The following is a 24,923-nucleotide window of genomic DNA, read 5'->3' on the forward strand; positions in this document are numbered from 1 at the left end:
GAAAAGAACAAAGGGTCAATGTTACACTGTATAAATGAACTTTTACGCTATCATGTCATCTAAAATAAAATTATACATGCACTAAATCTGTCAATCCTAATTTTCCTACCTACCAACTAACACTTTAAAAGTGCAGCCTACTTTGCTTTCCTATCTCAGATGAAGACAATCATGGCAAAGAATTTCCAAGACCTGTCCTCAAAGAAGCAGTTCAGCTGGACAACTAAAGTCAGCAATGAAAAACAACAAGTAGCAGCAGAAGATCCATTCCTTAAAGCCTCCTCAAACACAAACAACACTGAAGATGTAAAAGCAGAAAACATAAAGTTATCTCCTTTGAAACATCCAGAAATCTCAACCTCCAAATCTTCTTCCTTAAACACTATTCATGGAAACAAGATAGAGAAGAAGTTAGTTCAAGAATCTGCTACAACAAGGAGGAAAGCAGTGGCCAGGCTAAAATCTGTACTAACATCACTTGGTAGAAACAAAGGATATTTCCAACAAGGCCTAGGAACTAAAGTTGTGGGCACCCTTTTCGGACACAAGAAAGGACATGTAAATTTTGCATTTCAGAAAGATCCCAATTCACAGCCAGCTTTCTTGGTAGAATTAGCCATCCCTATAAGTGGATTAGTCCGAGAAATGGCATCCGGATTGGTTAGGATTGCATTGGAATGTGACAAGGAGGAAGAGAAGAAATCAACTAGGCTAATAGATGAGATTTTGTGGAGGACTTACTGTAATGGGAAGAAATGTGGCTTTGCAACAAGAAAGGAATGTGGTCCAAAAGAATTGCAGATTCTGAAAGCTGTGGAGCCAATATCAATGGGTGCTGGTGTTTTACCAGAAGAGAGTGGTGAGTCTCTTGACTCAGGGGATGTGATGTATATGAGGGCGAAGTTTGAGAGAGTAGTGGGATCTAGAGATTCAGAGGCATTCTACATGATGAATCCTGATAGCGATGGAGCTCCTGAACTTAGTATTTACTTGCTCAGAGTTTAAGCATCCATGCGCAAACTCGACTATTTATAGTCAGATAAATAAATTTTCCTCTTTTTTTCTGTTAATATGTAGTCTGACTGAGACAGGCTTTAATGGAGCGACATAGACATTGAGAGTTCATATAACCGACCTCACTTTCTTGGAATTGCGACTTTGTTGTTGTTAATATGTAGTCCTTGTTTCTCTCATTTCTCAGGGTGTCATGATTGCTTTAAGATTGTTCATTGTGTTTGTATTCTTAATTTCTCAGTTGATGTCAATGTTCTTGGCTTCGTAAATTTGTATATTCATCAAAGACAAAGTTGGAATTAGACTACTGCTTATTTTACCCTCTGCATGAAGCACATTCTGATCATTAATTGAAATTGTTGTTTTCTGTCATTACACACCACTAAAAATTAATGAATTTTTATCACATCTCATTCATATTAACAGTATTTGTGCTGCTACGAAATATGAATAACATGGACCGAAAATCACGTTATCAAAGAAAAAGGTGAAAATAACACGGGCTAGCTAGTTTTCGAACTAGTAATTGAAAATAGCTAGCGTTTGCAAAGTCATTAAAAAATAGCCACTATTTTGCTGGAAGACGGAAAGTTCCAGCATAATATACTGGAGATTGATGCACCCGTGTATGAACTAATGTGCTGGAACTCCAACACACGAAAAGTTCCAGCAAAAATATATGAGAGATTGGAGCACCTGTTATGAACTTTCAACATATTATGTTGGACTAGTATATTATGCTGGAAGTCTAGTATATTATGCTGAAATATTTTTCGGATTTTGAACAGTGTTTTCGTTCAAATTTATTTTTACATAAAAAATGACTAAATCTCGATTACTTTTAAAACTGTAGCTTTTTTTCAATTACCACTTGTAAATCTAACTATTAAGGGGGCGTGGGCTGTATGAAAATGTGCATTATATGGGGGCAACGTTTTACCTTTTGCAAATGTGAACTATGGTCATCTTTGAAACATTCAAATAGCTAATGCTTGATATTTTTCTCTTTCCTTCTTTTCTTGACTGCTTTCCTCTAATTTTGAAAATTTTGCAACGTTCCTTTTCCTGGGCACCTCATTTAAAGTGTCTAATTGTCACATGTTCCAATCATTGATTTTGGTCTAAGCTTGATCGAAGTAATAACATGAAAATCCCAAGAAATTAAACTATGTACTGTTAAATCAGACTTTATTTAAAAACAGGAATTAGAGGACAAATATTTCCTCTTTTGAATTGGTCCCGCTGTTAGAAAGGTTAACACCGTTCAAATAAAGAAATACATTTGTAAAAGAGTTTCCTTCTCTTAGTTAGAAAATACGGACTGATCCTCTATTTAGAAGCTTATATTAAAGAGCTCAATAGAAAATGGTAAAGAAATGAATAAACAAAAGGGTTAGTAATCTATGATAAGATTGGAATGAAATTGCACTCAGGCTAGAGGTCTCACGTTCAAATGTTAGAGGAGGCAAAAATATTACTTCATCTCTATCAAATTATCTGTCGTAATTTCTAAAAATAATTACCTCAAATTATTTATCATTTTAAAAGTTCAAAATAAAATTAATTATTTTTTTCTCATTTTATCCTTAATAGTATTTGTCCTTAAAAATAAAAATGGCATATAAATAGAATAAATACTCAACAAAGAAAGATTATATCTTAAGATATAAATAAGGGTAAAATAAACAAAACTCCTTCTAATTAATGTTTCTTAAGGGCAGTGCAAAAGAAAAATAAGACAAATAATTGAGACCAATGGAGTAGGTAATTTCTTATCATCTACCTAAATTTATCATTCAGTGAAATAGTCGAGATATAAATTAAGGTGAAAATAAATTAAGGTGGTTTGGCCATCACTCAAAAATATTTATTTAGGAATATGGCATGCATCATTTCTCTCCAGGTTTCAAGGCTTTTCTTTCTCTTTTGCTTATGTTGGCTATCATTTATTTAAAGCGAAAAAGAGAAGGTTTAGGCTGGAAGCCATATTAGTGGCATTGATTACAACTTAAAAGAAATTAAGGAGATCGTATTAAGATTACATCCACAGTAATCGAGGTTTTCTTTTGATCACGATGTTATCACTGTTCAAAGATTCAAAAATTATTTGCCGCAAAATAAAGCTTAGATTTAAACAAATAGTGAGTCACTTCTTTACTTAATCTAATCAATGCTTGTCATGGATCACAAACTAGTGAATCACTTTTTTTCAGTATGTGCCATCTAATAATATATTATTTACACATTTCTTCTTCAAGAATCTAAGACCCCACCCAGTTGAAATCAAATACTCCCTCGTTCACTTTCTATACTAAAAATACATTTTCACTTTTACTTGTTCACATATTAAATCAAAAGAAAGACAATTATTCTTTACATGTTTAATATTACCCCTATCATTAAGTAGTCATTCCCCAAATCATTTCTCAAGATTTTTAAAAATACTACTCCCTCCGTTTCAATTTATGTGAACCCATTTGACTGGGCACGGAGTTTAAGAAAAGAGAGAAGACTTTTGAACTTGTGGTGTAAAATGAGGCACATATATTTTGTGTGGCTATAAATCATTACATAAAAGTAAATTGTTTCCAAATAGGGAAAGGGGTCATTCTTTTTGGCACGGACCAAAAAGGAAATAATTTCACATAAATTGAAACGGAGGAAGTATCATTATGGGTAAAATCGTAAAATATATATTTCATTTATTTTTATTAAAGGGAGTGTAAAATCAAAAGTAAACAACAAAAAAGTAAACGGAGGGAGTACAATTATGCCAATGCTCCTTGACCTAAAACCAAAAAAGGAAAGCAAGAAAAATGGGGTATATAAAAAGGAAATGTTCCGAGAGCTGAAGTCTGTAACACCCCGTACATTCGGACTAGGTGTAGATATGTTAAATCGGTATTAATTTGATATTTTAGACATATAAAGTCCTAGAGGGATGATTATTGGTGAAAATAGTTATTTCGGAATCAAGATGGAGAATGAGGTGCATAAGATTCGATAAAATCTATGAAGTTTACAAAATGTCCGTTTTGCAGAAGGTTTAGTGAAACACGTGTAAGGCATTTGGGAATACATAAAACACGAAAGTTGTAGGCAAGCCTTTTAAATAGCTTTCCAACGATATATTATGGAGCCCGAACGGATCTCTATGCAAAACGTTATACGCGTTTTACAGAACAGTGCGAAATATGCACGGCCCGAGCGCGGCCGCGCACCTGTGGCAGTGTTACTGCTATTTTGCGTAGCCGGGTGCACGATCAGGCCTACATGTGCATGGGGACGCACTTGGGAGGTCATTTTAAAGCCCTACTTCGTCCCCCACAGGCCCAAAACCTAAAAATTTGCTCTAGAAAGGGGAACTCTAAAAAACCTAACTCCTTAAAGGTCCCTCCACCATCCAAGGTAAGTTCTAATGATGATTCTAAGTTAATTTCAATTTTCCAACATCTTATTAACATAGGTAAACCCTCCATATCATTAGATATTCGATTGAGACATCATTGTTGAGAGAAGAAATCCTAGAACTCGAACTCAAAAAGATTGAATGTCAAAAAGGTAATATCCTCACCCTCTAATTGATTGTATCATTAAATTAATGATTATAGACTCTAGTTCATGAGATATAAGTTGATGGGTTTGATAGAAAAGCATGAACGGTTATAGGTTTGGGTTGTTGATTGTTGATTATTGGTTAAGAGTGTTGTTTATCTTATGGGTGATAAAGAATAATGTTGATTATAACCATTTGAGACTTTAAAATTTATCTAGGAGCAAGAGAATAGGCTATTGGGTGTAGAAACACCATTAATAAGGACCATGAAGCTTTATGCCACCAAGTGTTTGAGAAAATGCGTAAGTAACCAAAACATGAGTATTATTGCTAATAAGGAATCCCTTCGACTTGCAGTAATATAGATTGAAGTTGAAAGGATTGACCAATGTTGTATTACGCTCAAGAGTAGGAAGTTAAGGTATGTGAGTCTACTCTCTATGTTTGGAAATGTTAATGATTCTCTCTACACTACGTTTCTTTTACGATGCTACTAGTTGCCTCAGAAGTATAGTTTAGCTTAGTTCCTTGAATAGTTATAGCTATTCTTTAGCTCTATAACTCGTTCATGACTTTCATTTTGAATGTTGTGAGCTTAGTGCGTATTCAATATTGACTTGGGTTTGATGCCCCCGAGTCTTAGTATAGATTACTCAGTATGCCATAAACAGTTGAAATTCCAGTGTTCATAATCAGTTCAAGAATATATGTCTCAGTCTAGTCCTATTCAGTATTCTAGTATTATGTAACTCAGTGTGGTCCAGTATTCCAGTATCATGTAACTCAGTGTGATTCAGTATTTCACTATCATGTATTGCAGTATGATTCTCAGTTCCTGATTTTTAATTCCTAAATGTTGAACACCTATATTTGGGCCTGAGGCTATAGTTTATATGCTTTATGCATACTTGGGCCTGAGGCCATAGTTTATGCTTTATGCATGTTTGGGCCTGAGGCCGTAGTTTATGCTTTATACATTTTTGGGCCTGAGGCTGTAGTTATGTATACATATACTTGGGCCTGAGACTGTAGCTTGTGCATGTATATATTGGGCTCGAGGCCGTAGCTTATTCAGATAAACAAGTTGTTCATCATTTATAAGAGGGAGTATTCATATCCTTACTTCCTTTGTTCAGTTCAATTATTAGTTATCAGTTATCAGTTATCATTTCAGTTTCAATAGTTATCATTTTAGTTATCAATTATCAATTCTCAGTTACCAGCTTAGTTTCAGTTTCAGCATTTATAATTTTTTCTTTCAGTTGCTTTACATACCAATGCAATTCAAATGTACTGTCATGGGCGGCTTTCCAGCCGTGTCCCATGACCCCTTGGGCGCGCCCCGTGGCGTCCAAGCAAGCTTCCCAATGCCTAGTGCCACGGACGGCCCCGTGGTCTTGGCCGCGCCAAGTGACAAGCGCGCATGTGCCTCTATCGCTCCATCGATATCCCTCGCCAGCGCCCCAACCGCAGGGGGATGCCAAAAGCGCCGCGCGCGCAGACCCTGATGCCAAAGACTATGCTGCTGACAATGGACTTGTTTCTGCCTTGTAGAAAACTAAGTCCTTTTCATTGTAAATATAAAGTAGTTTTATTCCATGTACTTCCATTATGTTTCTCTAGCTTAATCAAGTCTAGTCTTGTAGCTTTGGTTTATTTTTTTAAGTATTATTAGGGGGATCAAGCAATCAAACTTTCTAGCAAGCAAACAATTCTCTGTACTGGTGTCTCTCCCTCTCGACACCGTGTTGCCTTTCTGTAATAACTTTCATTAATGCACTCAAGCTTTCTTTCTTTCTCAATTCTCATTTTTGTTCTCTCAATTGCTCTCGACATTGGTTTTCCCGTACAACACTGACAATCTAGTCTAGTGTACGGAGGGGACCTCAGTTGGCGGACAGTAACTACACTGACATCAGTTTCTTAGCCTTATGTCGCCCTTCCAAGGAATCTCAGGAAGGCGCCGCGTAACAGTTGGTATCAAAGCCTAGGCTCGACATCGGACGAGGGAACTCATTGCCATTACCACCATTTCTGACCATGGTGAATCACAGGGATTGCATTGCGGCCCTTGAACAAACGGTTGACGGATTACGGCCCATTGTGGATACGGTGCCTAAACTAAGAACCAGCCTAGGGCAAAGGTTGGATGACCTGGACCGCAGGGTACTCCAGGCCGAAGTTGACATAGAAAACATCAGCCGCGACTCCGAGGGAGACCGACAAACGACAACCATAGAGGAAGCCAAATTGTTTAGCAAATTAGAGGGACTCCAACAGGAGAGTGCCGAGGATTTAGCTTACAAGGCATAAGAGGCAGACATGGTGACTGCCATGCAACAAACTATTGACGACTTGACATACAAACTCAATGTTGTCAATGCTGCTTTACAGGGCCTGCTTCGAGGTGGTAGAAACCAAATCGGGGGCGCTGCGAACCCCGCTTCCACGACACAAAAACTAAACATTCCTGAGCCAAAGCCATACAGTGGAGCTAGGAATGCCAAGGAAGTGGAAAACTTCATCTTTGACATCGAACAATACTTTGATGTTGTTGGAGGCCTAGAAGAAGCTAAGAAGGTAGCAACTGCTGGCATGTATCTTCAGGGTGATGCTAAACTCTGGTGGCGAGTGAAGTACGAAGCCATCAAGGCCGGTGAAGACGCTCTCGAGACATGGGCAGAACTAAAGGCAGTCATACACCTATAGTTCTTCCCCGAAAATGTTGAATACAATGCAAGGAGAAAGTTACGGGAGCTCCGCCAGACCAAGTCAGTGCGGGACTACGTGCGGGAATTCTCCGCACTCATGCTAAACATACGTGACATGGGGGACAAAGACAAGATCTTCACCTTCCTAGAAGGGTTGAAACCTTATTCCTGCATGGAAATGCAAAGACAAATGGTAGATACCCTACCCAAGGCGATCCAAGCAGCTGAATGCCTTGGGGACTATCAAGTGGAAGCTCGGAAGGATCGGCCTCAGCCTCCTGTCCGAGCGGGATTCAAAGGGGGCCAACCTAGCAATGGTGGCTCTAGCAGAAGTGGGGGAGATCGTAGTGCAACCAAATCTAAGGCTCCCTCCTCAGGCAGCAATAGTGCTACGTCAAACAACAATGACGGGGGGAGAAGGCCTCCTTTGGGATGCCGTCATTGCGACGGACCACATTGGAATAATGAGTGTCCACATGCATAGATGAATGCCCATCAAGCCTTTAACAATGGGATAGATGACGACACAGACGATGCAGACCAGACTGAGCCAGTAGGTGCCTTCAATGCAATTGTTGGCTCCATTTCTGAGGCCTTAGCGGGAACTAGTACTGGCATCCATAAGAAGAAGAACCCCTGCCCAAGCACCAAGAAAGGGAAAAAGAAGGCGGATGAGAGGAATCATCCTAAACAAGAGAGGACCTTAATGTTCGTTGAGATGAAGGTAAATGGCAAGCCCATTCGGGCGATGATAGACACGGGTGCTACCCACAACTACTTAGCCTCAACTCAGGTGAAGCGCCTTGGTCTAGTTGTAGGAAAGGGCAGAGGTAGTTTCAAGGCTATCAACTCACCTCCTCAGCCAGTGGGTTGGATAGTTAAAGAGGTACCAGTGAAGCTTGGCCCTTACGAAGGAAAATTCAACGTGCGCGTGGTGATCATAGATGACTTCGAGTTGATAGTTGGATTGGAATTCCTGAGGCAAACCAACACCATGCCTGTACCGTATGCTGACATGTTACTGATGATGGGAACAAACGGGACCAAACCCTGCATTATCCCATGCATGCCCATGAAGATGCACGTTGAAAACATCTCGGCCTTGCAGTTGAAGAAGGGGGTCAAAAGACATGAACCTACGTTCTTGGCAACCCTCTGCATTGAAGATGTAGAATGCTCCTCGGGTCCCATTCCTGAGCCCATGAAGGAGATACTACTAGAGTTTGAAGATGTCATGCCACAAGACATGCCAAAGCGACTACCGCCTAGGCGCACTATGGACCATGAAATTGAGCTGGTGCCGGGCGTGAAGCCACCTGCCCGAGTGCCTTACAGAATGTCACAACCCGAACTCACCTAGCTTCGGAGACAATTGATGGAAATGCTAGACACAGGGATCATCGTGCCCTCCAAATCCCTATACGGGTCCCCTGTGCTATTCCAAAAGAAACATGATGGCATCCTATGACTCTGTGTGGACTATCGGGCTCTAAACAAAATTACTGTGAAGAACAAGTACCCTATTCCGCTAATGGCAGACTTGTTCGATAGACTGGGTGGTGCGATGGTGTTCACCAAAATGGACCTGAAGACAGGTTATTGGCAACTTCGGATTGCATAGGGTGATGAACACAAGACGACCTGTGTGACAAGATATAGGTCGTACGACTTCCTGGTTATGCCATTCGGCTTGACTAACGCCCCAACTACATTTTGCACTTTGATGAACCAAGTCTTCCGAGAGTGCATTGATGAATTCGTGGTGGTCTACTTGGATGACATTGTGGTATATAGACAAACATTGGAGGAACATCTGATGTACTTACGGAAGGTCCTAGCTCGATTGCGGGAGCATGAACTATATGCGAAACTATCTAAGTGCTCCTTTGCTCAAAAGCAAATTGACTTCCTCGGACATGTCATCGAGGAAGAGCGGATCAAGATGGACCAACAGAAGATTCAGGCAATCACAGATTGGCCGCCGCATAAGGATACCCACGCCTTGAGGGAGTTCCTTGGTCTATGCAATTTCTATCGGCGATTTGTGAAAAACTACTCCCTCATTGCAGTACCATTGGCAGAACTCCTCAAGAAGGTCACGCCTTGGGAATGGGGACCTAAGCGAGTGGAGGCCTTCAACGCATTGAAAGCGGCTATGTCTAGTAGCCCCGTCTTGGCCCTTCGTGATCTGGCCAAGCCATTCGAAGTACAAATAGATGCATCTGACTATGCCCTCGGTAGAGTCTTGCTACAAGAAGGGAATCCTGTAGCGTACGAGAGTCGGAAGCTAAAAGATGCAGAGCGGCGCTATGCCACCCATGAGAAAGAATTATTGGTTGTCATCCACTGCTTGCGCCTCTGGAGGCACTATCTGCTGGGGACCCCGTTCATGGTCAAGACAGACAACACAGTTGTTAGCAATTTCATGACCCAGCCGAAGTTGAATGGTCGACAGGCCAGGTGGCAAGAACTCCTAGTGGAATTCCACTTCAACCTGGAGTACCAAAGTGGAAAGACCAATCATGTTGCTAATGCGCTCAGTCGGAGAGCTGATCTAGCATCGGTATGCCTACTCACCACCCTAAGGGGGAGCGAAGCAGCCACCTCCATCAAGGACCAGATACAGGATTTACTCATCAAGGATCCTGCTGTACAGTATTTGGTTGATTTGGTAGGACAGGGCAAAACTCGCCAGTTCTATATGGAAGATAGTTTCTTGAAAGTGAAAGGGAACCGACTTTATGTTCCTAAAGGAGGAGATCTGCGAAGGACTCTTCTGGATGAATGTCATGATACTCTGTGGGCCGGCCATCCCGGTGAGGAACGCACTATGACGTTACTTCACCGTGCATATTATTGGCCTCAAATGGCCGATGACATTGCTCAGTATGTGAAGACTTGTCTAGTATGCCAGAAGGACAAGTCGGACCGCTTGACAGAAGTGGGACTCTTGGAACCACTAGCTGTCCCAAAGAGACCTTGGGAAAACGTTTCCCTGGATTTCATCACCGGATTGCCCAAGGTTGGAGATCTTACAACTATCTTGGTTGTGGTAGATTGATTTTCCAAGTATACTACCTTTATTGCTGACCCACAATATATATCAGCAGAAGATACATATCGACTATTCTTCTCTCATGTCGTCAAATATTGGGGCCTGCCTAAAGACATTGTTAGTGATCTCGACTCACGCTTCACCAGGAACTTTTGGACCCAACTCTTTAAGTGCCTTGGATCAAAACTGAGTCATAGCTTAAGTTTTCATCCGTAATCTGATGGCCAGATGGAGCGGTTCAATGGTATGTTGGAGGAATATCTCCGTCACTTTGTAACCGGATCACAGAATAATTGGGTGAAACTTCTGGATGCTGCTCAACTGTGTTTCAATTCACAAAAGAGCTCTAGTACAAACAAAAGCGCTTTTGAAATTGTTACGGGACAACAACCGCTACTCCCACACACAGTCAATGCACCAAATATGTCTAAATTTCCTCGAGCTGCTAGCTTCTCAAAAGAGTGGAAGCAAAATTTGGAGATAGTGTGGAGCTATCTTGTCAAGGCTCAAAAGCGGTTGAAGAGGCATGCTGATCAGAATCATCGCTTTGTTGAATACTAAGTAGGAGACAAAGTGATGGTTAAAATTCCAAATCGGTATTTATTTGCGGGGGTCCATGACCCTCGCTTATTGCAAAAATACATTGGACCCTTGTCCATTGAAAGGCGCATTGGGAGAGTTGCATACCGGGTGGATGCCCCAGCTTGATAGAAAATTCATCCTGTCTTCCATGTCAGCCTCCTGAAACCTTTTCAGGAAGACACGGAGGATCCTTCACGGAGCCAGCTCACAATACCCAGTATTCAAGGGCCCAATTCAATCGAAAAAATGCGCGTTGAAGCTATCTTTGATGATAGAGTGATTCATGCCTCAAGGAAAGATCACCAAGAGTTCTTGGTGAAATTGCAGGGCTGTGATGCAGAGGAGAACACTTGGGAGAGAGGAATAAACCTCAAAGCCTACAAGAGCCTAATTGAATATTATTTTGCAAGTAAGGCGCCGAGGACGTCGCCAACTCAGGTGGGGGAGAATGTCATGGGCGGCTTTTCAGTCATGCCTCATGACCCCTTGGGCGCGCCCCGTGGCGTCCTAGCAAGCTTCCCAATGCCTAGCGCCACGGACGGCCTCGAGGTCTTGGCCGCGCCAAGTGACAAGCGTGCATATGCCTCTGTCGCCCCACCGATATCCCTCACCAGCGCCCCAACCGCAGGCGGATGTCAACAGTGCCGCGTACGCAGACAATGCCGCACGCACAGACCCTGATGCCAAAGACTATGCTGTTGACAACAGACTTGTTTCTGCCTTGTAGAAAACTAATTCCTTTTCATTGTAAATATAGAGTAGTTTTATTCCATGTATTTCCATTATGTTTCTCTAGCTTAATCAAGTCTAGTCTTGTAGATTTGGTTTATTTTTTTTAAGTATTATTAAGGGGGATCAAGCAATCAAACTTTCTAGTAAGCAAACAATTCTCTATACTGGTGTCTCTCCCCTTCGACACCGCGTTGCCTTTCTATAATAGCTATCATTAATGCAATCAAGCTTTCTTTCATTCTCAATTCTCATTCCTGTTCTCTCAATTGATCTCGACATTGGTTTTCCCGTATGGCACTGACAATATACTCTAGCGTACGGAGGGGACCTCAGTTGGTGGACAATAACTACACTGACATCAATTGCTTAGCCTTACGTCGCCCTTCCAAGGAATCTCAGGAAGGCACCGCGTAACAGTACTAACGCCCCTTTTGCCCCAGGCCTACATTTCATGATGTAGGTAATGCTTTACAGGTTGATGATTCAGAGCGCTAGGATTCTCATACCAGCTATTTGGTATTCCCTAGTTCTTTCGGACATTATCATTACTTTACAGTCTTTCAGTATTTACAGATAATCAGTATTTTCAATACTTCTTTAGAGGCTTCATATACTAGAGTAGCAGTTAGACAGGGTCTCAGGCTTTTCATGTTAAGCTATGTTGACTGCAAATATGTTTCAGAATTGTATTAGTATTTTCGCACTTTGATGTATATCATCCAGACTTTCAGTATATCAGTATGTGTTAGTTTATCTTCCACACTCATTATGTCACGATACCACATGTTGATTCAGCCAACTAGTTGGTTCGCTCGGTCACATGTATTCAGGCACCGAGTGTCGTGTTACGTCCAGGCCCAAGTTCGGGGCATGACAAAGCTTGGTATCAGAGCACTAGATTCAAGAGTCCTAGGGAGTCTGTGAAGTCGTTTCTAGTGGAGTTTCCTTTATATGTGTGTGTCAGCCACTCATATAAACGGTTAACTTACCAAGACATCCAGGATTGTCTCACTTCTTTCTACTCTAGATCGTGCCATGTTACTTAGAGCAACAGGTAGCCTTCTGTTCCTATCGAATTCCAAACTTATTGGATTCTCAAGCGACGCGCAGGTGAAACCTAAGGTCCTAAAGAGGATAATTGCCCATTGGGGTATAATTATAGAGTACAAGTTGATAAATATGAGACTTGAGAGGATGTTAAAAGTAGAATGCAATGGATAGTAGTACAGATTAGAGCATAACCTTATCAGAATGTACAAAAGCAGTTATCATGTCTTATGGTTATCAACTTACCTCAATTACCAGTTATATAATCTTTTAGTTAGCAAGTTTATAGTTATTCAGGATGCGAGTTATCAGTTATTCAGTTACCAGATCTCCAACTTTTAGTGTATCAAAATTCTAGTGACTTGTGAGTATATAGTGATGCCTATTGGTGCTAAAAAAAGGTAAGTAACAGATATAACGAAATCTTTGCATTTTATGGGTCTATATTATTACCCAAGACTAGCTGAATGGTGCAGAAAATGATTTATCAGATAATGATATACTTTGAAGGACATGTTTCTGTGTGGTAGTGTATCCGTATGTATTTTACCTCACAGAAATTTTTTATTTTTATTCTTGGAAATGGAGCCGCCAGTTGGATGATGATAGTTCAGATGTTAGACCCTAACATTGGTCACTATAGTTTTGGACAGAAAAAAGCCTAAAGGCAAAAAACCTAGGAGTCAGAAACACTTGATATACCAAAGATGTGATTTCGTACAACTCATGCAAATGACTAGAAGATATGATGTATGCAATGAGAATCAAGAGCAGCCAATAGTGAATTTCAGGAAACGATTTTAAGTTGTTTAGATTTATTCAAAATCAGAACTAGAAGTACCACGTTAGTAAGTTACTATAAGAAGCAACTATTGATGTAAGATAAAAGATATGCCAGTTCCCCCTTAGATTATGTGACTAAGTGTTTACTCTAGATGTTTATAGTCGGAAATGATTTTGAACTATATAGAAAATTTGGGGTTAGATATTCCAATTTCGTTTAAGACATATGAACTTTATCTAAGTGTGATCCATGTACATAGTTCAAAAAAAGAAGATAAGTATGCGACCCTAGAACAGGGTCGGATGGTAAGGGAAGTTAGAAATAACCTTATGCTTCACTTTAGTTATTCAAAGCAGAACATGAACACATGACACTAGCAGGTGGTTAGTAAAAGAATAGTAAGTATGTTTGAGTAGATACAGTGAATTAGCACTTTCAGCAGAGCTAGTAGACGTACAATTTGATTTACTTAGCCAGGTTAACTCTAGTGAGTGGATGACAGTTTGAAATACCGAACGTGTGTTATAACACAAAGAGTTTAAGTTAAATTCGAAGTACAGTTATAGTGGGAAAAACAATCAGCTAGCAATAAGAGAGCAAACTATAGAAGAATAGCCTTTAGGAATTATCGAAATGTGGGTTCTCCAAGATTGATAGTATAAGGAGAGTTAAATTATTAAGATTGTGTATAATAGTTGTGAATACATTAGCTTTCCGTTATGTGAATAATTTAGTTTTTTTTAAAAAAAAGATTTATTAGAAGTAAGTTGGAAGATGAGTTGTCATTGACGTAAAGTGCAAAGAATAGCAGACAATAAGTAAAGTTATTTGGATCCCAAAAAAGAGAGGAAGAATCACCAAGTATAAGACCTTTGGTCTAAGGGATGATGTGAAAACCATCAGTAAGTCCAAATGGAGATTTGAAACTCGAATAGTTAGCATGGGATATGAAAAATAAAATCAGTTCGGTAATGAGGAAATTTTTTATAATTACCACAAGGATTATGTCTAGCATGTGTAAGAAACACAAAGTGATTAGAATGATCACCGAACTTAGTTATTGATGATAAAACGATCATAGAAAAGCTATAAAATCATGCCTATTTATGTGTTATGAGGGGTGCCATTGCACGGGACTCTAAAATTTAGAGTACATGTCAAAGACTTAGTTCACAACAATTCTATAAGTGTTTTCAGAAAGTGCTTAAGAAGATAATCAAGTATGGGAAGTATAACTCATGATTGAGGTAGATAAGAGAACTCTGGCAAAAGAAGTTCACCTCTTAGCCTAGTTAGGAGTTCAATTTGCGTACTCCAAAGATAGTAGAGTTGTTGTATAGAACATGACTTGTTCCCCCTTAGTAGCCGAAGAGAAGGAGAAACAATTTGATGATCCCTATGTGTTGCAGTTGAAAGAGGAGATTCACAAGTATAAGATGATGGCTTTTGAATAAGGGGGAGATGATGGTACTTTGAGGTACCAAGACATACTGTGTGTTCCAGACATAGATGGACTTAAAGAGGGAAGATCATGTTAGAAGCCCATAATTCCAGGTATTCTTTCCATCCAGGTTCCCCAAATATGCATCATGACCAAGGGGATTTATTGGTTGAACGACATGAAAAAAGAACGTCGCAAAAATTGTGGCAAAGTATATGAATTGTCAGCAAGTGAAAGTCGAGCAGCAGAAAGCCCAATGTTTTATCACATAATACACATATTTTGAGTGGAGATGGTAAATATAGAATTATAACAGGATTATCTTGCTCATTTTAAAAGCATGATTTGATTGGATGATTGTAAATCGACTTACCTAGTTAGCACACTTCTTGCCAGTAAAGACTACAGCTTCAATAGGAGATTATACCAAGTTGTACATTCAAAAAAATCATCTGATTGCATGGGACTCCGTTGTCCGTCATTTCGGACTGTGGTGCTCAATTTAAAATGAACGTTTAGAAGTTCTTTCAGGAAGGATTAGGAACAAGTTTTTCATCCTCAGGAAGATGGCCAAGCAGAGCGCATTATTCAAACAATTGAGGATATGTCCTTGATGTTAAAAGTAATTGGGATGATCTTATACTTCTCATTGACCTTGCTATTAATAACACCTACCATTCTAGTATCAAGATAGCACGTGTGAGACTCTGTATGGGCGAAGGTGTAGATCGCCAATTGGTTGGTCCAAAGTTGGTGAAGAGGAGTTGTTGGGACAAAATTTGGTCTATCAGACTATAGATAAAATTGAGATGATTCAAGAGGGTTTGAAGACGACTCAAAGCCGTCAAAAGTCCTATTCGAGCGTGTGACATATAGACCTAGAGTTTCAAGTTGATGATTGGGTGTTTCTGAAATTTTCGCCTATGAAAGGCGTTATAAGATTTGGAAAGAAGGGGAAGCATAGTCCCTGCTATATTGGGCCATATAGAATCTTGTGAAGGATCGGTCAATTAGCTTATGAGTTGGAGTTGCCACCAGAATTTGCGGCGGTACATCCAGTATTTCATGTATCATGCTATAGCATTCAAGTTTCCAGTACTCAAATACTCATGTCAGTTCAATACTCAGATACTCATGTCAGTTCAATACTCAGCTACTCACGTCAGTCCAATACTTAGATATTCATGCCAGTTTAGTACTCAGATATTGATGTTAGTTCAATACTCAATTATTCGTGCCAGTTCAATATTCATATATCCATGTTAGTTCAGTATTTACGCATCCATGACGGACTAATATTCAGTCAATGCAGTAGTCATTCAGTTCGGTATCTCAAAAATTCAGTAATCATGTATTCATTCAGTTTAGTATGCAAGTGTTAATTAAAGTTCATGTTTCCACCCAACCCATTTAAGGTCGGGAGTTAGCAGAAGTTACAATCATTCGAGGATGAATGATCCCAAGGGGGAGATAATGTAACACTCCTTACATTCAGACTAAGTGTGGATATGTTAAATGAGTATTAATTTGATATTTTAGACATATAAAGTCCTATAGTGATGATTATTGGTGAAAATAGTTGTTTCGGAATCAAGATGGAGAATGAGGTGCATAAGATTCGATAAAATCTTCGAAGTTTACAGAAAATCAGTTTTGCACAAGGTTTAGTGAAAAATGTGTAAGGTATTTGGGAAAACATAAAACACGAAAGTTGTAGGCCTTTGAAATAGCTTTCCAATGATGTATTTTGGAGCCTGAACGGATCTTTGTGAAAAATGTTATATGCATTTTACAGAACCATGTGCAATATGCGTGCCCCGAGCGCGGCCGCGCACCTGTGGTAGTGTTACTGCCATTTTGCGCAATCGGGTGAGCGGTCAGACCTACAGGTGCACTAGGACACACATGGGGGGTCATTTTAAATTCCTACTTTGTCCCCCCACAACCCCAAAATATAAAAACTTGCTCTAGAAAGGGGAACTCTTAAAAACCTAACTCCTTAAAGGTCCCTCCACCATTCAAGGTAAGTTATAGTGATGATTCTAAGTTAATTTTAATTTACCAACATCTTATTAACATGGGTAAACCCTCCATATTATTAGATATTCGATTGAGACATCATTGTTGAGAGAAGAAATCCTAGAACTCGAATTCAAGAAGATTGAACGTCATAAAGGTAATATCTTCACCCTCTAATTGATTCTATCATTAAATTAATAATTATAGACTCTAGTTCATGAGACATGAGTTGATGGGTTTGATAGAAAATTATGAACAGTTATAGGTTTGGGTTGTTGATTGTTGATTATTGGCTAAGGGTGTTGTTTACCTTATGGGTGATAAAGAATAATGTTGATTATAACCATTTGAGACTTTAGAATTTATCTAGGAGAAAAAGAATGGGCTATTGGGTGTAGAGACACTATTAATAAGGACCATGAAGCTTTATGCCACCAAGTGTTTGAGAAAATGCCTAAGTAACCAAAACATGAGTATTATTGCTAATATGGAATCCCTTTGACTTGCAGTAATATAGATTGAAGCTGAAAGGATTGGCCAATGTTGTATTATGCTCAAGAGCAGGAAGTTAAGGTATGTGAGTTTACTCTCTATGTTTGGGAACTTTAATGATTCTCCCTACACTACGTTTCTTTTACAATGCTACTAATTGCCTCAGAAGTATAGTTTAACCTAGTTCCTTGAATAGTTGTAGCTATTCTTTAGCTCCATAACTCGTTCATGACTTTCATTTTGAATGTTGTGAGCTCAGTGCGTATTCAATATAGACTTGGGTTTAATGCCCCCGAGTCTTAGTATAGATTACTCAGTATACCATAAACAGTTGAAATTTCAGTGTTCATAATCAGTTCAAGAATATATGTCTCCGTCTAGTCCTATTTAGTATTCCAGTATTATTTAACTCAGTGTAATCCAGTATTCCAGTATCATGTAACTCGGTGTGATTCAGTATTTCACTATCATGCATTGCAGTACGATTCTGAGTTCCTAATTTTAAATTCCTAAATGTTGAACACCTGTATTTGAGCCTGAGGCTGTAGTTTATATGCTTTATACATACTTGGGCCTGAGGCCGTAGTTTATGCTTTATGCATGTTTGGGCCTGAGGCCGTAATTTATGTTTTCTGCATTTTTGGGCCTGAGGTCGTAGTTATGTATACGTATACTTAGGCCTGAGGTCGTAGCTTGTGCACATATATATTGGGCCTGAGGCCGTAGTTTATTCAGATAAACAAGTTGTTCATCATTCAGAAGAGGGAGTATTCATATCCTTACTTCCTTTGTTCAGTTCAATCATTAGTTATCAGTTAAGTTATCAGTTATCATTTCACTTTCAGTTTCAGTTTCAATAGTTATCATTTCAGTTATCAATTATTAATTCTCAGTTACCAGCTTAGTTTCAGTTTCAGCATTTATAATTCTTTATTTCAGTTGCTTTACATACCAGTGCAATTCAAATGTACTGACATCCCTTTTGCCCCGTGCTTGCATTTCACGATGCAGGTAATGATTTACAGGTTGATGATTCAGAGCGCTAGGATTCTCGTACCAGCTATTTAGTGATCCCTAGTTCTTTCGGGGCATTATCATTACTTTACAGTCTTTCAGTATTTACAGACAATCAGTGTTTTCAGTACTTCTTTAGAGGCTTCATAGACTAGAGTAGAAGTTAGACAGAGTCTTAGGCTTTTCATGTTAAGCTATGTTGGCTGCAAATATGTTTCATAATTGTATTAGTATTTTCGCACTTTGATGTATATCATCCAGACTTTTAGTATATAAGCATATGTTAGTTTATCTTCCACGCTCATTATGTTACGATACCACATGTTGATTCAGCTAGTTGGTCCGCTCGGTCACATGTAGTCAGGCACCGAGTGTCGTGTTACGTCCAGGCCCAAGTTCGGGGTGTGACAAGGTCCTAGCAGCTGGTTGGGAATCATATGAAATACATATGATAAGAAAAATATGACATAGTTAGCTCTAACAAAATTTAGCCATAAATGTACAAAAACTGAAAGAGAAAGAATCTCTCAACAGGTTGTTGCGATAATCAAGGTCTATAGGATTTCCTCACGGATATACAGACGTTTCTTATGCGTTATCTATGACGAATCAACAACAAAAATTTCCCCATTTGAACACAATGCATAACACCAATATAATAAATCTATAAACCAGTATGTAATGTATAAGCACTGGTTTATATACATATTATATAGTGATTATACACTGATTACACATTATAACAAGGTGTATAAATAAGTTCGTTTCTTTGTATTTACTCTTTTTCTAAACATACATATTATACAGTGAGTATACATTAACTAGTGTACTTACCCGCACTTCGCGCGGTCGTTAAAAGAATTAAAATAAAGTTAAATATTAATGTCATTATTTTGTAAGGAAAATTAATCTTTACTAATTAAACATATTTTAAATTTTTTATAAAACAAAATCCATGATTATTTCTTAGTATGACTTGTTGACACTTCCGCTTCACATGATTCACAATTTTTTCCGCTTCTCGAGATGTAAAAAAAAAAAACTAAAAAGGGGAGGAGACAAAAAAATAGAAAAAGAAAAGAAATGGAAAAAATAAAAATAATTAAATGTAACCTGTCATTGATATTAATTGGACCACTTTCTGTTCTTCTTTTTCTTTGTATACCTTAAACCTACATTGTTTTTCATATTCCGATCCGACAACCAAAAAATCTCTAGCTCTACTCCTAAATTATAAATGAACTACACATTTCACATGACATATATTTTTCTTTCTCAGCCAATGCAAACTTGGGGTGATAGGGGGGAATGGCTATAAGATTTATGAAGAGTACTCAAATAAATAGAGAGGACATTTTGTAACGGATGAAACTAAACAATAAGTCATGAATGAATGTGTAATAAAATTCAGTAAATAAGATGGAATATGGAAACAAAGGGAGTTTAAGGGTAAGATAAATATTATATCCTTTAAAAAAAAAAAGAAATTAGCAATACAAATTAGACTATTATTTGATGAGCCACATCAAGAAAGTTCTTGTAATGTTTAGAACACCTTATTACATGAAAGACCTTCTAAAATGAATTGAAGAAAGAAGTGCGGTAAGTCAGGCATAATATAATCCTCTCTAGCACTGCGAATATGTAAGATGTGTCTGATGGATATATCGTACAAATTCTTATACTCGAGTTATTTAGGCAAATATTGTGACATCTGTCATCATATACTTGGGGACGATTATACCCTTCAAATAATGTCACTCGTCGTATCACAACATGATAGATTTGCATCCTGAATGTTACGTCATTCTAAAAATTACAAGATTAGGTCAATGAGAAAAGTTAACAACTGCTACTTATAGCGGAGCAAGTTTTGCTACTTTTTCGTTCTAAACTTAGTGTAATAAGCTAACAGATTATCATTTACTTTGTGCTTCATTCTGTCAAATACTTACAAACTTATCAGTTACAAATACAAACAAATTAAGAGAACGTTTTGAGGAAGTTGGAGAAAGAAAAACATAATTATTCCATATTCTCTCTACAACAAACGCAACTACTAAACAAATTGTAACGTAGGAAGTACACTATATATTAGTACATGTTACGTACTGTAATATAATGGTGAAAGCAATATCATGAGATATTTTGAATTCTAATATTTCATGAAAAATAGGATGTATATTTTAAATACTCACGTGCGATTGACCTTAAATCCTGCTTACAGATCTCTGTCTATAGGGTAAGGAGTTACTTCCATACTAAGCTTCAATTCAGAAAACTATCATCTCAATCCTGTATCCTTTTCTCAATCCCATTTTATCTGCATATACTCCATTAGACATGAAAAATACCTTGTATAGTATGACAGCTTCAGTTAACAAAAATTACAAACAAAAAGAAAAGAAAAAAAGTAATATAATCAAGTTAGATTCATTCATCTACATTGAACTACTGAATACGTATACTCACAATTATTTTTAGTTCAAGCACCTTAGTACGTAGTATGTGTTGGAATACCAGAAAGGTATTCTTCTGCATATATTTTGCATCACATTCTGATGGTAACCATCGGGCAGTGAGGATTATGAACTGTATGGGTTTTATTTTAATACATTCTGATTTTTCTGGGAGGGAACATGAAGAGTTAGGAATAATAATTATTGAGACGTTTTTTACAATTAGGAATAGGAAAGATGAGCCGTTTCTTACAATAGGGAATAGGAAAGAGAGGGGAGTAGTAATAATTGAGACATTTATAAATAAAAATTAAGGAAAAAAGTCAAAAAAGGAGAAAAAAGATAAATAGGATTCTTGGGCCAAAGAGATGTGTCACCTCACTTTTTTATTGCTCTTATATATATATATATATATATATATATATATATATATATATATATATATATATATATATATATATATATATATATTAAATGGCAGTCAAGGAAGACCCCAAAAACCAATAAATCCTTAATTTCCACTTGGATTTTACGGTATTTGGGATGAAAATTTTGACCATAATTTTAATTTTGATAGAAAAATATGAGAAACTAAAAGGATAAGTTGAAATTAACGAGGATCTCAAACAAAAATAACCGTCGTAGATATGGCATTGCAAAGCTCTTCAAAACGTGGTGGTGTTGGGTAGAGGTGTCAACGATTATTTTAAAAGCGGTTAATCGATCGAACTATTCCGTATCAAACTGATTTTTAAGTTTCTTTTAATACAATCATAGGTTTTTATATAAATCTATAATTGTACCGATAATTAGGGTAAGTTTTTAATTTTATGAAAATAAACCAAAATATATCGAACCGTACTGAATAAATTCACATGTGAAAAACATATTTATATATTAGATTTAAAAATAATAAAGCATTAAATTTTTTCGTGGGCCTTGGAATTATGAAAACGTTACAAGCCAACAAGTATTTAAAACTCAAAATCCTAATTCCCAATTATGCTACTCTTATTGAAACTAAATTATTTCCAGCATATTCACTAGCAAGACATAAGGATTCTAGCGATTATGAGCAGCAAACTATAATGGATTGAATATGTGTTTCCTTTCGTATGATTTGGATTTATCGTTTTTAGTATTTAATTTTCTATAGACTTTATTCTTGAGTCCAAGTTTGGTTAATATCTTTTTATATATATATATATATATATATATATATATATATATATATATATATATTTGTTTTTGCTTACATTTTTTATGCAGCTGTAAAATAGTTGATGGATCTATACTCTGGCCATTTTTTATTTTTTCTTAATTCATCACCCCTTAAACAGTAAAAATGTCTAAAGAGTTTTGTTAAGTCATATAAAAGTACATATGTTATTGCATTCTACTTCTACTAGTGACTTTTACATGACATTTTAAAAAATACCGAAAATTATCCGAACCGTACCAATATCGAAGAGAAACCGATATGATTGGGATATTTCGCAAAGTCTCATTTTGGTAATGTACGTAATAGAATAATCGAAAAATTAGTATGGTATAAATTTTATAAAATAATCAACCTAACCAAACCATTGATACCCCTAGTCATGTTGGGGTATTTCCTATTAGGATGTTAAAGAAGAGAGAGAATGAAAGATTTTTTTAAAAAAAAATTTGGGTAACGGAAAAACAGAAGAAAAAGAATGAAAAGAGATCTTTTTAATTTGGGTATCTGAAATCCCTACAATTACTCCTAATTTGTTAGCTGGCTTAATCGGCTACAAACGATAAAAAAAAATGTGTGAAAATTGTTTAAAATGGGTTATAAAAAGAAAATAGGTTTATTTAAAGTTTATAAGTAAAATGGGCTGCTAATCCAGTTAATTGGTTCTATACAGAAAGTCAAATATAGGTTTAGCTCCTTGTTGGATCAATTTTGCCCAACAACAAAGTTTATTTATTTTTTCCATTGGAATTGTATAAAAGATCGTATAATTGCTCATGAATCATGATATATCTAGACATCAATAGTTCTCGAACACTTAGGTCATACAACAAGTCTAGATTTCAAAGGTTTTGGTTTGAGTGTAGTTATATGAAGTGTATAGTAATTGAACCAGAGACTTTTGCCTCCTAGAGTAAGTATTTATAACATGAGATACATCAGAAATGCTTTTTTATAGGCTTGTTTTTTGTTCTTCTAATGAAATTTCAGGTTTGATTACACGACATTGCAAATGAATATTTGCAAAATGAGTGAAATTTAACCTGCCATCTTATTTTTCAGGTTAATCAATTCCACTGACGTGTGGGGAGTATAATCGATTGAAGTTTATGGGTTTCAAGTTTATTTTTCAGGTTAATCAATTTATTTTTCAGGATTTTAAGTTTATGGGTTCGAGATTCTAATATTTGAATTTAGTGGGTTCAAGATTAATTATTTATACATAAATGAAAATTTTAAGACAAATACAAAGTTCGAATCAAAACTATTAAGTTCGACTGAATTCGCTCTGAACACACTAGCTCCGCCCATGCTAGCGTCAATAAAGCTTAAAATATAAAAACACATATCACGTAAACTACAGGAGCAATACGTGACCAACAAAACCGTGATTTCCAATCTGGTAAAATGAATAATTTCAATATTGAAGCCTAAAAAACAAATTCCATGAGTTCATAATCCACTAGTAGAAAATAACTAACTTAAAAAACATAGAATATTCAAGATTCATAAACTAATAAAGAAAAGCTCCAAAGAATAACACCATAAACGTCATTGCAGTTGGAGCAGCAGCAGTAGCACCATTACTAGTTGAGGAAGTCTGGTTAGCAGATTGAGGAGGAGATTCTGGTTCTAAAACTTTGATTATCATTTTCAAACCCCTCTCGCAATGTCCTGATACTCCACTAATGAAGTAGTATAACCCAGATTGCTCCAATTTATAAATGGTTTTTCCATTGTTAGAGAAGAAAATTGGATGACTCGACTTGCATTTCTCGTACTCTTCTTTAGTCACCACCAGAACTGAATCTTTCTTATACTCAAAACCTACGTACACCACACAGACATTATGGAGTCAAATAACTGTAAAGATCATGCAAATTGAACGGAGTAGTAATAGTAGATGAAATTATGTTACGGTCATACCTCTATATAACATTCTCGTTAATTTTTTTGGCTGTTATAATAAAGTGTTGTTATAGTATAAAGAATTTTTATATATACTACTATAGTGAGACCTCTCTATAATAGTCCTACTTTATAACAACACTTCCTTATAACGGCCAAGTTTTCTTTGGAACGATTTTTCATGTTATGTTATAATATATTGTTCTCTATAACAACACTTCACTATAGCAGCCAAAAAATATCGAAACAAATAAGTCTGTTATTGAGATGTTTGACTGTATATGAGATTTGTAACGGATATCAAACAACATGTAACTTTTCATATAAAAACTCATATACTATGTTATTAGTGACTACATGCTATAATCGGTTATACTGCATCGATAAAGTATTACTAACTTATTTACACTGTCATGTTTATAACTTGAGTATGCTTTTGATACATATAGTTGAACAATGTTTAGAAGAAGCATAAGTTTATAATATGTTAATTATGATAGCAAAATTATATTTTGGATGCCTTTGAACGTGAAGAGATCGATATGTATAAAGTATAATCGATAATGCTTAAGGTAAAGAAGAGTACTTACTCAAGGTGTCGCCAATCTTAAACCTATTTTTTCCAGCCCACTGGTCATACACTTGATCATCTTTTACTTTAGGAACAGCCCATCCTTTGTCACCACCAACAGCAAATTCAGTGGCAAGAGCCATAAAGAAATGAAGTGAAAAGAGTAAGAAGACTAAGTACAGAAAAGCTTTAGAGGAATCCATGAAAAGAGAAGGAATTTTTGGATTTGAAAGAAGGGAGCTCTTTTTCTTATGTTATAATAATGGAATAATATAATGGAGATAAGAATCTGAGTAGTTTGATTACTTAAAAAGGAGGA

The 24,923-nt window shown here is 37.1% G+C and overlaps 3 protein-coding genes across 3 annotated transcripts; 2 read left to right on the plus strand and 1 right to left on the minus strand.

Annotated features, from left to right (window-relative positions):
- The first annotated feature begins 93 nt into the window (after positions 1 to 93).
- Positions 94 to 1,193, plus strand: LOC104239221 (protein MIZU-KUSSEI 1-like). Its single transcript, XM_009793797.2, has one exon. The coding sequence runs from the start codon at positions 160 to 162 to the stop codon at positions 1,003 to 1,005; it is 846 nt and encodes a 281-aa protein (XP_009792099.1). The 5' UTR covers positions 94 to 159; the 3' UTR covers positions 1,006 to 1,193.
- A 6,572-nt stretch (positions 1,194 to 7,765) lies between these two features.
- LOC138871905 (uncharacterized) lies at positions 7,766 to 8,641 on the plus strand. Its single transcript, XM_070149828.1, has one exon. It carries the CDS (start codon positions 7,766 to 7,768, stop codon positions 8,639 to 8,641), a length of 876 nt encoding a protein of 291 aa, XP_070005929.1.
- Positions 8,642 to 23,546: 14,905 nt separating this feature from the next.
- Positions 23,547 to 24,869, minus strand: LOC104239219 (early nodulin-like protein 5). The gene is made up of 2 exons (XM_009793796.2): positions 24,624 to 24,869; positions 23,547 to 23,952 (listed from the first exon to the last, which is right to left on the minus strand). The coding sequence occupies exons 1-2, from the start codon at positions 24,805 to 24,807 to the stop codon at positions 23,639 to 23,641; spliced, it is 498 nt and encodes a 165-aa protein (XP_009792098.1). The 5' UTR covers positions 24,808 to 24,869; the 3' UTR covers positions 23,547 to 23,638.
- Between the last annotated feature and the right edge of the window lie 54 nt (positions 24,870 to 24,923).

The sequence above is a fragment of the Nicotiana sylvestris genome, chromosome 6 (genome assembly GCF_000393655.2).
Source record: "Nicotiana sylvestris chromosome 6, ASM39365v2, whole genome shotgun sequence".
In the NCBI taxonomy this organism is placed as follows: Eukaryota; Viridiplantae; Streptophyta; class Magnoliopsida; order Solanales; family Solanaceae; genus Nicotiana; species Nicotiana sylvestris.